General features: G+C 53.1%; 6 protein-coding genes across 6 annotated transcripts in view; 3 read left to right on the forward strand and 3 right to left on the reverse strand.

The window, feature by feature from the left end:
- Positions 1 to 21633, forward strand: part of LOC125317028 (feather beta keratin-like) — a 65669-nt gene that overhangs the window by 30714 nt on the left and 13322 nt on the right. The gene's annotated exons all lie outside the window — the stretch shown is intronic.
- On the reverse strand, positions 264 to 702 carry LOC125317044 (feather beta keratin-like). The gene has a single exon (XM_048286643.1). The coding sequence runs from the start codon at positions 700 to 702 to the stop codon at positions 367 to 369; it is 336 nt and encodes a 111-aa protein (XP_048142600.1). The 3' UTR covers positions 264 to 366.
- LOC125317043 (feather beta keratin-like) lies at positions 6648 to 7210 on the forward strand. The gene has a single exon (XM_048286642.1). It carries the CDS (start codon positions 6648 to 6650, stop codon positions 6981 to 6983), a length of 336 nt encoding a protein of 111 aa, XP_048142599.1. The 3' UTR covers positions 6984 to 7210.
- Positions 9233 to 9962, reverse strand: LOC125317037 (feather keratin B-4-like). The gene has a single exon (XM_048286635.1). The coding sequence runs from the start codon at positions 9960 to 9962 to the stop codon at positions 9627 to 9629; it is 336 nt and encodes a 111-aa protein (XP_048142592.1). The 3' UTR covers positions 9233 to 9626.
- On the forward strand, positions 15904 to 16452 carry LOC125317039 (feather beta keratin-like). Its single transcript, XM_048286638.1, has one exon. It carries the CDS (start codon positions 15904 to 15906, stop codon positions 16237 to 16239), a length of 336 nt encoding a protein of 111 aa, XP_048142595.1. The 3' UTR covers positions 16240 to 16452.
- Positions 18489 to 19218, reverse strand: LOC125317036 (feather keratin B-4-like). Its single transcript, XM_048286634.1, has one exon. It carries the CDS (start codon positions 19216 to 19218, stop codon positions 18883 to 18885), a length of 336 nt encoding a protein of 111 aa, XP_048142591.1. The 3' UTR covers positions 18489 to 18882.

The raw sequence follows: 21633 nt of genomic DNA on the forward strand, positions 1-21633 counted from the left end.
GCCGAGGTCCTTTGCTTGCAGTAGGTTTGGCCAGAGCATCACAGCCTTCCTGCCCCACACTGGGAGCAGCCCAGCAGAGGTGGCCAATGGTCTCTGGCTTGGGAGAAGGGGTTTGCAGCAGAGGGGACTGGACAGAGCCAAAGGGGCGATGCAGAGCAGCCAGTGGAAGAAAATGAAGAAGGGAGATGGGCCATGCTTGTAGGCAGCCCGGGCTGGCCCCTTGGCTGCTGCCTTGCTTGGTGTCCTGAGGGCAGGATCTGGAAGCGCTGAGCCAGTTTGAGAGCCTCGGCCCAGAGAGGCGCCTTCAGTGCCTGAGATGTGTTCCAGGGAGTGGATGGCTGGTGTCAGGGGTGGTGCTGAGAGTCCTTAGCAGATGTAGCCACCCCTTCTGCCATAGCAGCCCAGGCCTCCCAGCCCATAGCCAAATCCACGGCCATAGCCAAGGCCATAGCCAAAGCCACCAAATCCACCAGAGATGGGCTGTCCCTGCACACTGAGTTCAGTGCCAACAGCAGCCGAGGAGGTGGATCCGACGGCGGTGTTCTGGGGGAAGGAGGTCATGATGGGTCCTGGCAGGGTGACCTGCACAGGGGAAGGGTTGATGACAACGCTGGAGTCCTGGCATTGCAGGGCACAGGGCTCGTTGCAGCTGTTGGCCAGCGGGGTGGGTCCGCAGGGCTGGCAGCGGTTGTAGCAGGCCATGGGTGTGGTGTGGAGGGTCCCTGGAAGAGAGAGGGGAGTGAGGCAGGGCAGGGGTGGAGGGGTTGAAGGGGCGGTGATGCAGGAGGGTGAGAGAGTGTGGAGTCTGTTGTGGGGCTGTGGGGAGGCGTGAGGGCTGCTGAGGCTGGGGCTGAGCGTGCTGGAAGAGAAGGGCCAGGGTGCAGGAGCAGGAGGATCAGGGGCTTGAGGCTCACCTTGTTGTATGCAGGAGCAGAAGGAGAAGGTGTCAGAAGAAGTGTGTGGGGCAGAGAGGTGCTGGGGCCAGCTTTTATGCTGGTCATGGAGGGGCGGGACAGCCTTGTCCCGTGGCCTTGGGGCATTTTGCAAGCTGAAGCTCTTGGCTGGCCCAGTTGGTGAGTCATGAGGTGGGGAGTGTTTTTGGGGAGTGTTTTCCTTCACAGAATTCTGCAGTGTCATGACCGGCTCCTGAGGCCATTTCCATCTGACCTTGGCGGCCGCTTTCATGGGTTGGTATTTGGGACGATTTGAATGTTCAATACATGACAGGTCAGGATGAATAAACAACCAGAGCACAGCAGAGTTGCGATATCATCACTGAGGTAATTTTGTGGCACTGGTGTGCTGTGTTTTGTGGGTGCCTTTTGAAGACTGGGACTCTGTTCTGTGCCACTGGATTTCCATCAGTCATTGTGTTGCACCCAGGAATGCTGAGGGAGCTGCTGATGTCCTGGGGAGGTCACTCTGCAATTGCTTGGAAATGTTATAGCACGTAGGAGTGTTCCTATGGATGAAAGGGAGCTCATGGTCTTGTGTCCTAAATGGGATCAAGAGAGAGGATCTGGAAAAGTAGAGGCTGGCCTGGTTGAACTTGTTCTGGTGTCACGGTCCATTCAGGTTTCTCATCTTTACACGACATGTCGTATTCTGTCATTTAAAGCATATTCCTTGTCCTCATTAAGAAATCCATTATACAAAGAACCAGCTCGGCTTGATCCCTTTTTTCCCAGGTTGGTCTGTCATGTCAATTTGTTTATTCCACATTCAAGCCATAAGGTTTCATATCTCATATCCTTTTAGTCTTAATAATCTCTTCTTGCAAGCAAAACCCAGTAATTACTAATGGTTGGTCAGCGTGGTCCTCTTCCCTCCTCTGCCATGGTGTGGGCGTTGCTGTGTGGAATTCTGCAACTCCATGTCCTTCTTTTGAGGCCATGTCCATCTGACCTTGGAAGGAGATTTGAAATGTCTTAGAGGTTAAAGGCAGGTGTTGACGGCGTGTGTCATGGTGGGCTGAAGATGTGACCAAAGCTTTAGGGGCATAGGGTGTGATCAGTGAGGTCACCCCATGGCATTGGTGTGTTCTGGTTTTCAGGAGCATTGTGAAGAGGGGTCCTGAACCATCACATCACTGTCAGGCTGGTCTGGCTTTGCAGGAGCACTGCTTGTGAGGAACTGCCCTTTCCATGCTGTTCTCTGCCTCCCCACCATGCTGCCAACACTCAGAGCCTGTCTGTATTCCTAGCCTTTCCTGTTGGAGATGGGAAAGCAATCCCTGTGATTTAGCAAGGCCTTCCATGCTCCCCAAAGTCTTGTGTTGGTTCATCCCGTAGCACTTGTCTCAGCTGGGACCAGCAAGGTCACACTGTGGAGTCCCAGTGCTGGACTGTGACTGACCCATGGAAAGGAAAAATGGTGAAGGATAAGGAGAGCAAGACACATGAAAAGCACAATTCCCCATCCATTTGTTAATCCACCCTTCAAACCCATGTGCCGGTGCTTTAGAAAGGTTGAGGGAGTGGACTGTCCTGGTCCCCACCACTGGTGGGGCCCCACACTGGAACAAGGTGATAGAAATGATTGACCAAGAACACGACAGGGAGACCATGACACTGATGGGACTGGGGTATCCTCAAAACGAAGAGAAGCTGAGAGAGCTGGGAGCTCTTCCAGGCAGAAGAGAAGAATTCAGATGGGACCTGTTGTCAACATGCCATGGCAGGACCTCACTGACAATACCCCAATTCTCCTAAGATTTGGCTGAATCTTCCACATGTCCTAATGTCATAAACAAGATAATGGTCACCAATTCTCTGGATTAAGAGGTTCTGCCACCAAGGTCAGATGGACACAGCCTCAAGGGGAGAGCACAGAATTGCAGGATTGCATGAATGAAAACACTCCCCAGCTCATGACTTGCAAGGTTGGGCCAGCCAAGAGATGCTCCTCCAAAATGCCCCGAGGGCAGGGCCCAAGGCTGCCCCGCCCCTCCACAACCAGCATAAAAGCTGTCTCAGTGCCTCTCTCCCTCACACGCTTCTCCTCACACCTTCTGCTTCTGCTCCTGCTGACAACCAGGTGAGCCTCAAGCCCCTGACCCTCCTGATCCTGCACCCCCAGGCCCTTCTCTTCCAGCACGCTCGATCCCAGCCTCAGCAGCCCTCACACCTCCCCACAGCCCCACAACAGCCTCCACACTCCCTCACCCTCCTGCATCACCGCCCCTCACACCCCCACACCCCTGCCCTGCCTCACACCCCTCTCTCTTCCAGGGACCCTCCACACCACACCCATGGCCTGCTACAACCGCTGCCAGCCCTGCGGACCCACCCCGCTGGCCAACAGCTGCAACGAGCCCTGTGCCCTGCAATGCCAGGACTCCAGCGTTGTCATCCAGCCTTCCTCTGTGCTGGTCACCCTGCCAGGACCCATCATGACCTCCTTCCCCCAGAACACCGCTGTCGGATCCACCTCCTCAGCTGCTGTTGGTAGTGAACTCAGTGTGCAGGGACAGCCCATCTCTGGTGGATTTGGTGGCTTTGGCTATGGCCTTGGCTATGGCCGTGGATTTGGCTATGGGCTGGGTGGCCTGGGCTGCTATGGCAGAAGGGGTGGCTACATCTGCTAAGGACCCTCGGCACCACCCTTGACACCACCAACTTGGGGTTCTGGCAACAGCTCCACCTTGCCTGGTGGTTGCCCTACTTGCTCGTCACACTGGATCCCTTCTTCTTTCTCCTGTCTTCTCATTCTTTTGCCTCAATAAAGTTGTCCTGCATCAAAGACTGGGACGCCCCCTGTTCTTTTGTAATTCCAGTCATCTCACATCCTCACCAAGCACATTTCACAGCTCAACAAGACATTGGGGTGGGGTATGTGCAACAACACCTTCCCTCACAGATATGTAAAAACAACTAATAAAACAGTCTGGCAAAGGAAGCACAGGATGGGACACCTGCCAGAACATGACACACACCCATCACCTGATACATCAAAGCTCTCCCAGGCACAGCTCTGGTAAAGTCTTTCATGTCAGTACACACTTGATGAACTCTCTTCCCCACCAGGACTCTTGAACCCTCCCAGCAAACTCTTCCACTTGGCCAGAAACTCTGGAGTGCAAGTGCTTCAACTCCCCTGCTCAAGCAAGAGCAGGATTTCCAGGACCATGGACAGTTTAGTGCTGGATCTCCCAGGAAAGGCACTCCAACACCTCTTCCACTCTGTGGCCTCACAATGAAAGATTTTTGCCTTCTTTAGCAATTGCATTCCATCTGTTTTCCCTTTGCTCTTTCCTTCTCTTCCTGCATGTGTGCACTGCTGAGAATAGCCCGGCTCCCTCGACTTCATTCCCTGCCATCAGGAATTTGCACACACTGATGACACCCCCCTGTCCACCCTTGTGCCCTGGGAGTCCCAGCTCTCTCAGTTTCTCCTCTACAAATGATTCATCAGCCTCTTTGGAATCTTGGGGGTCCTGAACTGGTCTTGATTCACTAAATCAACTCCATTTTCCCACTGTGGAGACAAAGGCTGCCCACAACACCTCACATGGGACCTCACCAGTGTTCAGGAGACACCAAGAGTCACCTCCCACTGCCTCATTACAACACTTCTCCCCAGTTCTGATCTGGAGACTGGGAGTCCCTTTTCCCACAATGATACAAGGACACCTCCTGCTCCATTTCTTCTAACTCAGAACCACAAAGGCTTTTTCAGAGAAGAAAAGAATTGTTCCAACTGATACCCAGACATTCCTTCCTACCTGGGATGACTCCTCCCAAGAAAAAGCACTTGGCATCTGCCCATGCTGAGCTCCAGCAAATGTCCAGAACCCGTCAGGTTTTCAGTGTTGGCCCAGTGGATCCAACTCCTGGGCTGCAGCACTGGAGCCTGGCTTCCATCAGGACTTCGGGACACTGACCACAAGCCTCCAGGTCCAGCTCTTCAGACATTTCTCAGGCCACTATGCTGGGCACTGACACAACCTGGACTTGCCTGGCTTGTTGGGGACTATGCAATGTTCTCCTCCAACAACCCTGGGCAACCTCCAAATCCTCATTCAGACAGTTCCAAGTGGCCTCAGACCTTGGCAATCAGCCCAAGTGAAGACCCAAACGGCCCTGGATATCAAAGCCTTTGAGGCAAGAGTGTCATCACCCAAGCACCCACTGAGCATGTCCAAACAAAAAGGTGAGGTCTGATGTCAGGCTTTGCCAACTGGGATAAATGCATGGACGGATGGAAGGCAATGGAAGGTGCAACACCTCCTCCTTGGCACAGCTGCAAAGTCCAGACCAGCCAGTCAGCACTGTGAGAAACTGGGGGTAACTTTTCAGAAGGCACCCACAAACCATGGCACACAAGGGCCACAAGGTGACCTCAGTGATGACATCCCACCTCTCCAAAGCTTGGGTCACATCTTCAGCCTCCCCTGACGTGAACCATCAACAAAAGAATTTGACCTCTTAATACTTGCAATTAAAAGTTGCCGCCACAGGTGCACAGGGCCTCAGGAGCAGGACATGGAATTGCACAATTCCACAAATACACACACACCTACCTCATCAGAGAAGGACAGTGGAGCTCACTGATGGTCCGTTAGTAATTATCGGTTGTTTGCATACAGGAACACAACATTAACAATTACAGGTTATGAGTTATGAAACTTGTGGCTTGAATGCGGAATAAGTGAATTGATGTCACAGCCAGCCTGGGAAAAAAAGGGATCAAGCCCAGTTTGTTGTTTGTTTATTGGATTTCTTAACAAGGTCAAAGAATACAGTTTAAATGGCAGAGTACATTGTCATGTAAACTTGAGAAATGCAAATGGATCATAACGCTGGAACAAGTTCAGCCTAAATAACCTCCCCTTTTAAATATCCTCTCTCTTGATCCCATTCAAGACACAAGGGCATGAGTTCTTTTTCATCCATCAGGAAGCATTCCCAGACACCAGGAGCTTTCTGAGCGATTGCAGAGCGACCTCCCCCGGACATCAGCAGATCCCTCAGTGTACCTGGGGGCAACACAGAGACTGATGGACATCCAGTGGCACAGAAGAGGGGCCCAGTCTTCACAGGGCACGCACAAAGCACAGCACACCAGAGCCACAACATGACATCACTGATGACATTGCAAATCTCCAGGGCTCTGGTTGTTTATTCAGCCCTCCTTGACACACATTGAACAATCCAATCCTCCCAAACACCAACTCATGAAAGCTGCCGCCAAGGTCAGATGGGCACAGACTCAAGGGCAGAACATGAAACTAGAGAATTTCAGGAACGAAAACACTCCCTACCTCATGACTCACCAGGCTGGGACAGGCAAAAGCTGCTGCCTGCAAAATGCCCCAAGGCCATGGGACAAGGCTGTCCCGCCCCTCCACGACCAGCATAAAAGCCTGCCCAGAGCCTCTCTCCCTCACACACTTCTCCTGACACCTTCTCCTCCTTCTCCTGCTGACAACCAGGTGAGTCTCAAGCCCCTACCCCTCATGATCCTGCACCCCCAGGCCCCTCTCTGCCAGGACGCTCAGCCCCAGCCTCAGAAGCCCTCACACCTCCCCACAGCCCCACAACAGACTCCAAACTCCCTCACCCTCCTGCATCACCGCCCCTCACACCCCCACACCCCTGCCCTGCCTCACTCCCCTCTCTCTTCCAGGAACCCTCCACACCACACCCATGGCCTGCTACAACCGCTGCCAGCCCTGCGGACCCACCCCGCTGGCCAACAGCTGCAACGAGCCCTGTGCCCTGCAATGCCAGGACTCCCACGTTGTCATCAACCCTTCCCCCGTGCTGGTCACCCTGCCGGGACCCATCATGACCTCCTTCCCCCAGAACACCGCTGTCGGATCCACCTCCTCGGCTGCCGTGGGCACTGAACTCAATGTGCAGGGACAGCCCATCTCGGGTGGATTTGGTGGCTTTGGCTATGGCCTTGGCTATGGCCGTGGATTTGGCTATGGGCTGGGAGGCCTGGGCTGCTATGGCAGAAGGGGTGGCTACATCTGCTAAGGGCCCTCAGCACCACGTTTAACTCCACCAGTTTGGGGCTCTGGCAACAGTTCCTGCAAGCAAAGTACCTCAGCTGATGATCTCCCTGCTTGTGCGTCACTCTGGATTCCTTCTTTCTCCTGTCTGTTCTTTTTTTTTTTGCCTCAATAAAGTTTTCCTGCATCAAAGCCTGAGATGCCTCATTGTCTTTTTGAATTCCAATGAGCTCACATCCACACCCAGCACAATGCCAGACAGGCCATTGGTGTGGATGGAAAAGAACCACAACACCTCTCTTAGCAAAGATATCAACACCAGTAACAACCAAGACAGGCACTGGAAGCAGGGGAGGAGGGGACACCTTCCAGAACATGACACAAACCTAGGACCCACTACGCTTTGACGCATCCATGCTCTCCTGTGCATGGCTCTGGCAAAGTCTCTCTCTGGCAGCACACACTTGACAAAATCTCTTCCCGGTGGGACTCTTGAACCCGCCCAGCAAACAGGAGGAACACCATCATCCACTTGAGCACGAGCTCCGGAGTTCAAGTGCTTCATTCTCCTCTGCTCAAGCAAAGTATGCAAGGGCAGCATTTCCAGAACCATGGCCAGCTCAGTTTTGGATCTCCCACGACAGAAACTCCATCCGCTTTTCCACACTGTGACCACTCTCACACTCAAAGATTCTTTGGCCTTCTTTGCCCATGGAATTCCATCTGTTTTCACTTGTGCTCTTCCCCCTTGTGTGTGCACTGCTGAGAACAGCCGGGCTCCCTCAACTTCAATCCCTGCCATCAGGGATTTGCACACACTGATGACACCCTCCTGTCCATCCTTGTCCCCTGGCGGTCTCAGCTCTCTCAATCCTCTAGGAATGATTCTCCAGCCATTTCAGTATCTTGGTAGCCCTGATCTAGACTTGTTTCACTAAGCCCTTGTGCTTCTTTCCCTGGGCAGCCCAGAACTGCCCACACCACCTCACACGGGACCCCACCAGTGCGCTAAAGAGAGGAAAGGCCACTTCTCCCAACTTCATGACAAGAACTGTCTGAAACCTATCTCGGGCAGTGGTGATGCCTTTTCAAGGAAGGAAAGGATTGAGACCTTGTGGTCCCTTTGCTCTCCACCAGCACCACAGGGTCCTGCTCAGCAAAGCATCTTTCCAGCCTCAGCCCCCTGCATGACCTGGGGCCCAGTGCCATTCCTGACCAGATGAAGAACTTCACATTTCCCTTACTTGAACTTCAGGAGATTCCTTTAACCCTCAGCCGCTCCATTATCTGCCAACTTGCTGATGGGACAACAGTCCCACTGCCCATGTCATTGGTGAGGATGTTGAACAGGATTGGCCCCATGGATACAACTCTTGACCTACTTCCCTTGAGACTTGCCTCTATTGGCACTTTGGGCCACTGATCTGCAGCCTCTGGGCACAGCCCCTTAGCCACTCGCAGCCCACTCACTGCACTCTCAGGAAACCCAGACTTGCTCGGCTGCTCTGGGAGCGTGAAATGGCAAGGAGCCTCAAAGGCTTCACAAAAGGGTTGACTTCAACAGCAGCCACAGCTCTCTCCTCATGCCCAGGCCGAGTCACTGGGACAGAGCTGACACAGAGCTCAGACAAGGGCCATTTCCTGAACAGAAATCCTCCAAGAGGAGTGGCCTCAGCCCTGGGCACTCTCCACGACTCAAGACCCCAAAGACCTGGCTCACCTCTCCCCTGCTGCCACTCTCATTTGGCCTCTGCTCCCTTGCACAGGTGCCACCGACCTTCCTGGAATCAGTTCAGCAGGAAAAGACCCTTGAAATTGAGTCCAACTGATAATGCAGGATTATGAAATCCACCACTAAACAGCCAGATCTTAGAAACCTTTTTCTTGAAAAAGATCTAAATTTAAAATATAAAGTTTAACCTTTCCCTCAACACCACCAAGACCACCACTTACTCATGTCCCCAAGTGACACATCTACAGGGATATTAAATGCCTGCAGGGATGATGACTCCACCACTACCCTCTGCAGTCTGTGACAGGAAGGACAACCATCTCCATGAAGGAATATTCCTTAATATCCAACCTAAACTTCACCTGGAGGCTGTTGGACTCTGGATTCCTGCTCTTCTATGGGGCACTAAAAGGGAAACAAGTTTCACACCAACTTCATTACGACCTCCATTCAGATAACGGACATCTGTAGTTGTCATGCAAGAAAAACTTTATTGCGACAAAATAGTGAAAAAGCAGGAGCAGTCAGTGGAAGGTTAACTGGGCTGAGGTGCAATCAGGGCAACCATCAGCCGAGGTCCTTTGCTTGCAGTAGGTTTGGCCAGAGCATCACAGCCTTCCTGCCCCACACTGGGAGCAGCCCATTGGAGGTGCCCAATGGTCTCTGGCTTGGGAGAAGGGGTTTGCAGCAGAGGGGACTGGACAGAGCCAAAGGGGCGATGCAGAGCAGCCAGTGGAAGAAAAGGAAGAAGGGAGATGGGCCATGCTTGCAGGCAGCCCGGGCTGGCCCCTTGGCTGCTGCCTTGCTTGGTGGCCTGAGAGCAGGAGCTGGAAGCACTGAGCCCGTTTGAGAGCCTCGGCCCAGAGAGGCGCCTTCAGTGCCTGAGATGTGTTCCAGGGAGTGGATGGCTGGTGTCAGGGGTGGTGCTGAGAGTCCTTAGCAGATGTAGCCACCCCTTCTGCCATAGCAGCCCAGGCCTCCCAGCCCATAGCCAAATCCACGGCCATAGCCAAGGCCAGAGCCAAAGCCACCAAATCCACCCGAGATGGGCTGTCCCTGCACACTGAGTTCAGTGCCAACAGCAGCCGAGGAGGTGGATCCGACGGCGGTGTTCTGGGGGAAGGAGGTCATGATGGGTCCTGGCAGGGTGACCAGCACAGAGGAAGGCTGGATGACAACGCTGGAGTCCTGGCATTGCAGGGCACAGGGCTCGTTGCAGCTGTTGGCCAGCGGGGTGGGTCCGCAGGGCTGGCAGCGGTTGTAGCAGGCCATGGGTGTGGTGTGGAGGGTCCCTGGAAGAGAGAGGGGAGAGAGGCAGGTCAGGGGTGGAGGGGTGTGAGGGGCGGTGATGCAGGAGGGTGAGGGAGTGTGGAGGCTGTTGTGGGGCTGTGGGGAGGCGTGAGGGCTGTTGAGGCTGGGGCTGAGCGTGCTGGAAGAGAAGGGCCAGGGTGCAGGAGCAGGAGGATCAGGGGCTTGAGGCTCACCTGGTTGTGAGCAGGAGCAGAAGGAGAAGGTGTCAGAAGAAGTGTGTGAGGGAGAGAGGTGCTGGGGCCGGCTTTTATGCTGGTCATGGAGGGGCGGGACAGCCTTGTCCCGTGGCCTTGGGGCATTTTGCAAGCTGAAGCTCTTGGCTGGCCCAGTTGGTGAGTCATGAGGTGGGGAGTGTTTTTGGGGAGTGTTTTCCTTCACAGAATTCTGCAATGTCATGACCGGCTCCTGAGGCCATTTCCATCTGACCTTGGCGGCCGCTTTCATGGGTTGGTATTTGGGACGATTTGAATGTTCAATACATAGGTCAGGACGAAAAAACAACCAGAGCACAGCAGAGTTGCGATATCATCACTGAGGTAATTTTGTGGCACTGGTGTGCTGTGTTTTGTGGGTGCCTTTTGAAGACTGGGACTCTGTTCTGTGCCACTGGATTTCCATCAGTCATTGTGTTGCACCCAGGAATGCTGAGGGAGCTGCTGATGTCCTGGGGAGGTCACTCTGCAATTGCTTGGAAATGTTATAGCACGTAGGAGTGTTCCTATGGATGAAAGGGAGCTCATGGTCTTGTGTCCTAAATGGGATCAAGAGAGAGGATCTGGAAAAGTAGAGGCTGGCCTGGTTGAACTTGTTCTGGTGTCACGGTCCATTCAGGTTTCTCATCTTTACACGACATGTCGTATTCTGTCATTTAAAGCATATTCCTTGTCCTCATTAAGAAATCCATTATACAAAGAACCAGCTCGGCTTGATCCCTTTTTTCCCAGGTTGGTCTGTCATGTCAATTTGTTTATTCCACATTCAAGCCATAAGGTTTCATATCTCATATCCTTTTAGTCTTAATAATCTCTTCTTGCAAGCAAAACCCAGTAATTACTAATGGTTGGTCAGCGTGGTCCTCTTCCCTCCTCTGCCATGGTGTGGGCGTTGCTGTGTGGAATTCTGCAACTCCATGTCCTTCTTTTGAGGCCATGTCCATCTGACCTTGGAAGGAGATTTGAAATGTCTTAGAGGTTAAAGGCAGGTGTTGACGGCGTGTGTCATGGTGGGCTGAAGATGTGACCAAAGCTTTAGGGGCATAGGGTGTGATCAGTGAGGTCGCCCCATGGCATTGGTGTGTTCTGGTTTTCAGGAGCATTGTGAAGAGGGGTCCTGAACCATCACATCACTGTCAGGCTGGTCTGGCTTTGCAGGAGCACTGCTTGTGAGGAACTGCCCTTTCCATGCTGTTCTCTGCCTCCCCACCATGCTGCCAACACTCAGAGCCTGTCTGTATTCCTAGACTTTCCTGTTGGAGATGGGAAAGCAATCCCTGTGATTTAGCAAGGCCTTCCATGCTCCCCAAAGTCTTGTGTTGGTTCATCCCGTAGCACTTGTCTCAGCTGGGACCAGCAAGGTCACACTGTGGAGTCCCAGTGCTGGACTGTGACTGACCCATGGAAAGGAAAAATGGTGAAGGATAAGGAGAGCAAGACACATGAAAAGCACAATTCCCCATCCATTTGTTAATCCACCCTTCAAACCCATGTGCCGGTGCTTTAGAAAGGTTGAGGGAGTGGACTGTCCTGGTCCCCACCACTGGTGGGGCCCCACACTGGAACAAGGTGATAGAAATGATTGACCAAGAACACGACAGGGAGACCATGACACTGATGGGACTGGGGTATCCTCAAAACGAAGAGAAGCTGAGAGAGCTGGGAGCTCTTCCAGGCAGAAGAGAAGAATTCAGATGGGACCTGTTGTCAACATGCCATGGCAGGACCTCACTGACAATACCCCAATTCTCCTAAGATTTGGCTGAATCTTCCACATGTCCTAATGTCATAAACAAGATAATGGTCACCAATTCTCTGGATTAAGAGGTTCTGCCACCAAGGTCAGATGGACACAGCCTCAAGGGGAGAGCACAGAATTGCAGGATTGCATGAATGAAAACACTCCCCAGCTCATGACTTGCAAGGTTGGGCCAGCCAAGAGATGCTCCTCCAAAATGCCCCGAGGGCAGGGCCCAAGGCTGCCCCGCCCCTCCACAACCAGCATAAAAGCTGTCTCAGTGCCTCTCTCCCTCACACGCTTCTCCTCACACCTTCTGCTTCTGCTCCTGCTGACAACCAGGTGAGCCTCAAGCCCCTGACCCTCCTGATCCTGCACCCCCAGGCCCTTCTCTTCCAGCACGCTCGATCCCAGCCTCAGCAGCCCTCACACCTCCCCACAGCCCCACAACAGCCTCCACACTCCCTCACCCTCCTGCATCACCGCCCCTCACACCCCCACACCCCTGACCTGCCTCACACCCCTCTCTCTTCCAGGGACCCTCCACACCACACCCATGGCCTGCTACAACCGCTGCCAGCCCTGCGGACCCACCCCGCTGGCCAACAGCTGCAACGAGCCCTGTGCCCTGCAATGCCAGGACTCCAGCGTTGTCATCCAGCCTTCCTCTGTGCTGGTCACCCTGCCAGGACCCATCATGACCTCCTTCCCCCAGAACACCGCCGTTGGATCCACCTCCTCAGCTGCTGTTGGTAGTGAACTCAGTGTGCAGGGACAGCCCATCTCTGGTGGATTTGGTGGCTTTGGCTATGGCCTTGGCTATGGCCGTGGATTTGGCTATGGGCTGGGTGGCCTGGGCTGCTATGGCAGAAGGGGTGGCTACATCTGCTAAGGACCCTCGGCACCACCCTTGACACCACCAACTTGGGGTTCTGGCAACAGCTCCACCTTGCCTGGTGGTTGCCCTACTTGCTCGTCACACTGGATCCCTTCTTCTTTCTCCTGTCTTCTCATTCTTTTGCCTCAATAAAGTTGTCCTGCATCAAAGACTGGGACGCCCCCTGTTCTTTTGTAATTCCAGTCATCTCACATCCTCACCAAGCACATTTCACAGCTCAACAAGACATTGGGGTGGGGTATGTGCAACAACACCTTCCCTCACAGATACGTAAAAACAACTAATAAAACAGTCTGGCAAAGGAAGCACAGGATGGGACACCTGCCAGAACATGACACACACCCATCACCTGATACATCAAAGCTCTCCCAGGCACAGCTCTGGTAAAGTCTTTCATGTCAGTACACACTTGATGAACTCTCTTCCCCACCAGGACTCTTGAACCCTCCCAGCAAACTCTTCCACTTGGCCAGAAACTCTGGAGTGCAAGTGCTTCAACTCCCCTGCTCAAGCAAGAGCAGGATTTCCAGGACCATGGACAGTTTAGTGCTGGATCTCCCAGGAAAGGCACTCCAACACCTCTTCCACTCTGTGGCCTCACAATGAAAGATTTTTGCCTTCTTTAGCAATTGCATTCCATCTGTTTTCCCTTTGCTCTTTCCTTCTCTTCCTGCATGTGTGCACTGCTGAGAATAGCCCGGCTCCCTCGACTTCATTCCCTGCCATCAGGAATTTGCACACACTGATGACACCCCCCTGTCCACCCTTGTGCCCTGGGAGTCCCAGCTCTCTCAGTTTCTCCTCTACAAATGATTCATCAGCCTCTTTGGAATCTTGGGGGTCCTGAACTGGTCTTGATTCACTAAATCAACTCCATTTTCCCACTGTGGAGACAAAGGCTGCCCACAACACCTCACATGGGACCTCACCAGTGTTCAGGAGACACCAAGAGTCACCTCCCACTGCCTCATTACAACACTTCTCCCCAGTTCTGATCTGGAGACTGGGAGTCCCTTTTCCCACAATGATACAAGGACACCTCCTGCTCCATTTCTTCTAACTCAGAACCACAAAGGCTTTTTCAGAGAAGAAAAGAATTGTTCCAACTGATACCCAGACATTCCTTCCTACCTGGGATGACTCCTCCCAAGAAAAAGCACTTGGCATCTGCCCATGCTGAGCTCCAGCAAATGTCCAGAACCCGTCAGGTTTTCAGTGTTGGCCCAGTGGATCCAACTCCTGGGCTGCAGCACTGGAGCCTGGCTTCCATCAGGACTTCGGGACACTGACCACAAGCCTCCAGGTCCAGCTCTTCAGACATTTCTCAGGCCACTATGCTGGGCACTGACACAACCTGGACTTGCCTGGCTTGTTGGGGACTATGCAATGTTCTCCTCCAACAACCCTGGGCAACCTCCAAATCCTCATTCAGACAGTTCCAAGTGGCCTCAGACCATGGCAATCAGCCCAAGTGAAGACCCAAACGGCCCTGGATATCAAAGCCTTTGAGGCAAGAGTGTCATCACCCAAGCACCCACTGAGCATGTCCAAACAAAAAGGTGAGGTCTGATGTCAGGCTTTGCCAACTGGGATAAATGCATGGACGGATGGAAGGCAATGGAAGGTGCAACACCTCCTCCTTGGCACAGCTGCAAAGTCCAGACCAGCCAGTCAGCACTGTGAGAAATTGGGGGTAACTTTTCAGAAGGCACCCACAAACCATGGCACACAAGGGCCACAAGGTGACCTCAGTGATGACATCCCACCTCTCCAAAGCTTGGGTCACATCTTCAGCCTCCCCTGACGTGAACCATCAACAAAAGAATTTGACCTCTTAATACTTGCAATTAAAAGTTGCCGCCACAGGTGCACAGGGCCTCAGGAGCAGGACATGGAATTGCACAATTCCACAAATACACACACACCTACCTCATCAGAGAAGGACAGTGGAGCTCACTGATGGTCCGTTAGTAATTATCGGTTGTTTGCATACAGGAACACAACATTAACAATTACAGGTTATGAGTTATGAAACTTGTGGCTTGAATGCGGAATAAGTGAATTGATGTCACAGCCAGCCTGGGAAAAAAAGGGATCAAGCCCAGTTTGTTGTTTGTTTATTGGATTTCTTAACAAGGTCAAAGAATACAGTTTAAATGGCAGAGTACATTGTCATGTAAACTTGAGAAATGCAAATGGATCATAACGCTGGAACAAGTTCAGCCTAAATAACCTCCCCTTTTAAATATCCTCTCTCTTGATCCCATTCAAGACACAAGGGCATGAGTTCTTTTTCATCCATCAGGAAGCATTCCCAGACACCAGGAGCTTTCTGAGCGATTGCAGAGCGACCTCCCCCGGACATCAGCAGATCCCTCAGTGTACCTGGGGGCAACACAGAGACTGATGGACATCCAGTGGCACAGAAGAGGGGCCCAGTCTTCACAGGGCACGCACAAAGCACAGCACACCAGAGCCACAACATGACATCACTGATGACATTGCAAATCTCCAGGGCTCTGGTTGTTTATTCAGCCCTCCTTGACACACATTGAACAATCCAATCCTCCCAAACACCAACTCATGAAAGCTGCCGCCAAGGTCAGATGGGCACAGACTCAAGGGCAGAACATGAAACTAGAGAATTTCAGGAACGAAAACACTCCCTACCTCATGACTCACCAGGCTGGGACAGGCAAAAGCTGCTGCCTGCAAAATGCCCCAAGGCCATGGGACAAGGCTGTCCCGCCCCTCCACAACCAGCATAAAAGCCTGCCCAGAGCCTCTCTCCCTCACACACTTCTCCTGACACCTTCTCCTCCTTCTCCTGCTGACAACCAGGTGAGTCTCAAGCCCCTACCCCTCATGATCCTGCACCCCTGGCCCCTCTCTGCCAGGACGCTCAGCCCCAGCCTCAGAAGCCCTCACACCTCCCCACAGCCCCACAACAGACTCCAAACTCCCTCAACCTCCTGCATCACAGCCCCTCACACCCCCACACCCCTGCCCTGCCTCACTCCCCTCTCTCTTCCAGGAACCCTCCACACCACACCCATGGCCTGCTACAACCGCTGCCAGCCCTGCGGACCCACCCCGCTGGCCAACAGCTGCAACGAGCCCTGTGCCCTGCAATGCCAGGACTCCCACGTTGTCATCAACCCTTCCCCCGTGCTGGTCACCCTGCCGGGACCCATCATGACCTCCTTCCCCCAGAACACCGCTGTCGGATCCACCTCCTCGGCTGCTGTCGGTAGTGAACTCAGTGCCCAGGGACAGCCCATCTCTGGTGGATTTGGTGGCTTTGGCTATGGCCTTGGCTATGGCCGTGGATTTGGCTATGGGCTGGGAGGCCTGGGCTGCTATGGCAGAAGGGGTGGCTACATCTGCTAAGGGCCCTCAGCACCACGTTTAACTCCACCAGTTTGGGGCTCTGGCAACAGTTCCTGCAAGCAAAGTACCTCAGCTGATGATCTCCCTGCTTGTGCGTCACTCTGGATTCCTTCTTTCTCCTGTCTGTTCTTTTTTTTTTTGCCTCAATAAAGTTTTCCTGCATCAAAGCCTGAGATGCCTCATTGTCTTTTTGAATTCCAATGAGCTCACATCCACACCCAGCACAATGCCAGACAGGCCATTGGTGTGGATGGAAAAGAACCACAACACCTCTCTTAGCAAAGATATCAACACCAGTAACAACCAAGACAGGCACTGGAAGCAGGGGAGGAGGGGACACCTTCCAGAACATGACACAAACCTAGGACCCACTACGCTTTGACGCATCCATGCTCTCCTGTGCATGGCTCTGGCAAAGTCTCTCTCTGGCAGCACACACTTGACAAAATCTCTTCCCGGTGGGACTCTTGAACCCGCCCAGCAAACAGGAGGAACACCATCATCCACTTGAGCACGAGCTCCGGAGTTCAAGTGCTTCATTCTCCTCTGCTCAAGCAAAGTATGCAAGGGCAGCATTTCCAGAACCATGGCCAGCTCAGTTTTGGATCTCCCACGACAGAAACTCCATCCGCTTTTCCACACTGTGACCACTCTCACACTCAAAGATTCTTTGGCCTTCTTTGCCCATGGAATTCCATCTGTTTTCACTTGTGCTCTTCCCCCTTGTGTGTGCACTGCTGAGAACAGCCGGGCTCCCTCAACTTCAATCCCTGCCATCAGGGATTTGCACACACTGATGACACCCTCCTGTCCATCCTTGTCCCCTGGCGGTCTCAGCTCTCTCAATCCTCTAGGAATGATTCTCCAGCCATTTCAGTATCTTGGTAGCCCTGATCTAGACTTGTTTCACTAAGCCCTTGTGCTTCTTTCCCTGGGCAGCCCAGAACTGCCCACACCACCTCACACGGGACCCCACCAGTGCGCTAAAGAGAGGAAAGGCCACTTCTCCCAACTTCATGACAAGAACTGTCTGAAACCTATCTCGGGCAGTGGTGATGCCTTTTCAAGGAAGGAAAGGATTGAGACCTTGTGGTCCCTTTGCTCTCCACCAGCACCACAGGGTCCTGCTCAGCAAAGCATCTTTCCAGCCTCAGCCCCCTGCATGACCTGGGGCCCAGTGCCATTCCTGACCAGATGAAGAACTTCACATTTCCCTTACTTGAACTTCAGGAGATTCCTTTAACCCTCAGCCGCTCCATTATCTGCCAACTTGCTGATGGGACAACAGTCCCACTGCCCATGTCATTGGTGAGGATGTTGAACAGGATTGGCCCCATGGATACAACTCTTGACCTACTTCCCTTGAGACTTGCCTCTATTGGCACTTTGGGCCACTGATCTGCAGCCTCTGGGCACAGCCCCTTAGCCACTCGCAGCCCACTCACTGCACTCTCAGGAAACCCAGACTTGCTCGGCTGCTCTGGGAGCGTGAAATGGCAAGGAGCCTCAAAGGCTTCACAAAAGGGTTGACTTCAACAGCAGCCACAGCTCTCTCCTCATGCCCAGGCCGAGTCACTGGGACAGAGCTGACACAGAGCTCAGACAAGGGCCATTTCCTGAACAGAAATCCTCCAAGAGGAGTGGCCTCAGCCCTGGGCACTCTCCACGACTCAAGACCCCAAAGACCTGGCTCACCTCTCCCCTGCTGCCACTCTCATTTGGCCTCTGCTCCCTTGCACAGGTGCCACCGACCTTCCTGGAATCAGTTCAGCAGGAAAAGACCCTTGAAATTGAGTCCAACTGATAATGCAGGATTATGAAATCCACCACTAAACAGCCAGATCTTAGAAACCTTTTTCTTGAAAAAGATCTAAATTTAAAATATAAAGTTTAACCTTTCCCTCAACACTACCAAGACCACCACTTACTCATGTCCCCAAGTGACACATCTACAGGGATATTAAATCCCTGCAGGGATGATGACTCCACCACTACCCTCTGCAGTCTGTGACAGGAAGGACAACCATCTCCATGAAGGAATATTCCTTAATATCCAACCTAAACTTCACCTGGAGGCTGTTGGACTCTGGATTCCTGCTCTTCTATGGGGCACTAAAAGGGAAACAAGTTTCACACCAACTTCATTACGACCTCCATTCAGATAACGGACATCTGTAGTTGTCATGCAAGAAAAACTTTATTGCGACAAAATAGTGAAAAAGCAGGAGCAGTCAGTGGAAGGTTAACTGGGCTGAGGTGCAATCAGGGCAACCATCAGCCGAGGTCCTTTGCTTGCAGTAGGTTTGGCCAGAGCATCACAGCCTTCCTGCCCCACACTGGGAGCAGCCCATTGGAGGTGCCCAATGGTCTCTGGCTTGGGAGAAGGGGTTTGCAGCAGAGGGGACTGGACAGAGCCAAAGGGGCGATGCAGAGCAGCCAGTGGAAGAAAAGGAAGAAGGGAGATGGGCCATGCTTGCAGGCAGCCCGGGCTGGCCCCTTGGCTGCTGCCTTGCTTGGTGGCCTGAGAGCAGGAGCTGGAAGCACTGAGCCCGTTTGAGAGCCTCGGCCCAGAGAGGCGCCTTCAGTGCCTGAGATGTGTTCCAGGGAGTGGATGGCTGGTGTCAGGGGTGGTGCTGAGAGTCCTTAGCAGATGTAGCCACCCCTTCTGCCATAGCAGCCCAGGCCTCCCAGCCCATAGCCAAATCCACGGCCATAGCCAAGGCCAGAGCCAAAGCCACCAAATCCACCCGAGATGGGCTGTCCCTGCACACTGAGTTCAGTGCCAACAGCAGCCGAGGAGGTGGATCCGACGGCGGTGTTCTGGGGGAAGGAGGTCATGATGGGTCCTGGCAGGGTGACCAGCACAGAGGAAGGCTGGATGACAACGCTGGAGTCCTGGCATTGCAGGGCACAGGGCTCGTTGCAGCTGTTGGCCAGCGGGGTGGGTCCGCAGGGCTGGCAGCGGTTGTAGCAGGCCATGGGTGTGGTGTGGAGGGTCCCTGGAAGAGAGAGGGGAGAGAGGCAGGTCAGGGGTGGAGGGGTTGAAGGGGCGGTGATGCAGGAGGGTGAGGGAGTGTGGAGGCTGTTGTGGGGCTGTGGGGAGGCGTGAGGGCTGTTGAGGCTGGGGCTGAGCGTGCTGGAAGAGAAGGGCCAGGGTGCAGGAGCAGGAGGATCAGGGGCTTGAGGCTCACCTTGTTGTGAGCAGGAGCAGAAGGAGAAGGTGTCAGAAGAAGTGTGTGAGGGAGAGAGGTGCTGGGGCGGGCTTTTATGCTGGTCGTGGAGGGGCGGGACAGCCTTGTCCCGTGGCCTTGGGGCATTTTGCAAGCTGAAGCTCTTGGCTGGCCCAGTTGGTGAGTCATGAGGTGGGGAGTGTTTTTGGGGAGTGTTTTCCTTCACAGAATTCTGCAATGTCATGACCGGCTCCTGAGGCCATTTCCATCTGACCTTGGCGGCCGCTTTCATGGGTTGGTATTTGGGACGATTTGAATGTTCAATACATAGGTCAGGACGAAAAAACAACCAGAGCACAGCAGAGTTGCGATATCATCACTGAGGTAATTTTGTGGCACTGGTGTGCTGTGTTTTGTGGGTGCCTTTTGAAGACTGGGACTCTGTTCTGTGCCACTGGATTTCCATCAGTCATTGTGTTGCACCCAGGAATGCTGAGGGAGCTGCTGATGTCCTGGGGAGGTCACTCTGCAATTGCTTGGAAATGTTATAGCACGTAGGAGTGTTCCTATGGATGAAAGGGAGCTCATGGTCTTGTGTCCTAAATGGGATCAAGAGAGAGGATCTGGAAAAGTAGAGGCTGGCCTGGTTGAACTTGTTCTGGTGTCACGGTCCATTCAGGTTTCTCATCTTTACACGACATGTCGTATTCTGTCATTTAAAGCATATTCCTTGTCCTCATTAAGAAATCCATTATACAAAGAACCAGCTCGGCTTGATCCCTTTTTTCCCAGGTTGGTCTGTCATGTCAATTTGTTTATTCCACATTCAAGCCATAAGGTTTCATATCTCATATCCTTTTAGTCTTAATAATCTCTTCTTGCAAGCAAAACCCAGTAATTACTAATGGTTGGTCAGCGTGGTCCTCTTCCCTCCTCTGCCATGGTGTGGGCGTTGCTGTGTGGAATTCTGCAACTCCATGTCCTTCTTTTGAGGCCATGTCCATCTGACCTTGGAAGGAGATTTGAAATGTCTTAGAGGTTAAAGGCAGGTGTTGACGGCGTGTGTCATGGTGGGCTGAAGATGTGACCAAAGCTTTAGGGGCATAGGGTGTGATCAGTGAGGTCGCCCCATGGCATTGGTGTGTTCTGGTTTTCAGGAGCATTGTGAAGAGGGGTCCTGAACCATCACATCACTGTCAGGCTGGTCTGGCTTTGCAGGAGCACTGCTTGTGAGGAACTGCCCTTTCCATGCTGTTCTCTGCCTCCCCACCATGCTGCCAACACTCAGAGCCTGTCTGTATTCCTAGACTTTCCTGTTGGAGATGGGAAAGCAATCCCTGTGATTTAGCAAGGCCTTCCATGCTCCCCAAAGTCTTGTGTTGGTTCATCCCGTAGCACTTGTCTCAGCTGGGACCAGCAAGGTCACACTGTGGAGTCCCAGTGCTGGACTGTGACTGACCCATGGAAAGGAAAAATGGTGAAGGATAAGGAGAGCAAGACACATGAAAAGCACAATTCCCCATCCATTTGTTAATCCACCCTTCAAACCCATGTGCCGGTGCTTTAGAAAGGTTGAGGGAGTGGACTGTCCTGGTCCCCACCACTGGTGGGGCCCCACACTGGAACAAGGTGATAGAAATGATTGACCAAGAACACGACAGGGAGACCATGACACTGATGGGACTGGGGTATCCTCAAAACGAAGAGAAGCTGAGAGAGCTGGGAGCTCTTCCAGGCAGAAGAGAAGAATTCAGATGGGACCTGTTGTCAACATGCCATGGCAGGACCTCACTGACAATACCCCAATTCTCCTAAGATTTGGCTGAATCTTCCACATGTCCTAATGTCATAAACAAGATAATGGTCACCAATTCTCTGGATTAAGAGGTTCTGCCACCAAGGTCAGATGGACACAGCCTCAAGGGGAGAGCACAGAATTGCAGGATTGCATGAATGAAAACACTCCCCAGCTCATGACTTGCAAGGTTGGGCCAGCCAAGAGATGCTCCTCCAAAATGCCCCGAGGGCAGGGCCCAAGGCTGCCCCGCCCCTCCACAACCAGCATAAAAGCTGTCTCAGTGCCTCTCTCCCTCACACGCTTCTCCTCACACCTTCTGCTTCTGCTCCTGCTGACAACCAGGTGAGCCTCAAGCCCCTGACCCTCCTGATCCTGCACCCCCAGGCCCTTCTCTTCCAGCACGCTCGATCCCAGCCTCAGCAGCCC

This window comes from Corvus hawaiiensis, chromosome 26 (assembly GCF_020740725.1).
Source record: "Corvus hawaiiensis isolate bCorHaw1 chromosome 26, bCorHaw1.pri.cur, whole genome shotgun sequence".
Taxonomy (NCBI): Eukaryota; Metazoa; Chordata; class Aves; order Passeriformes; family Corvidae; genus Corvus; species Corvus hawaiiensis.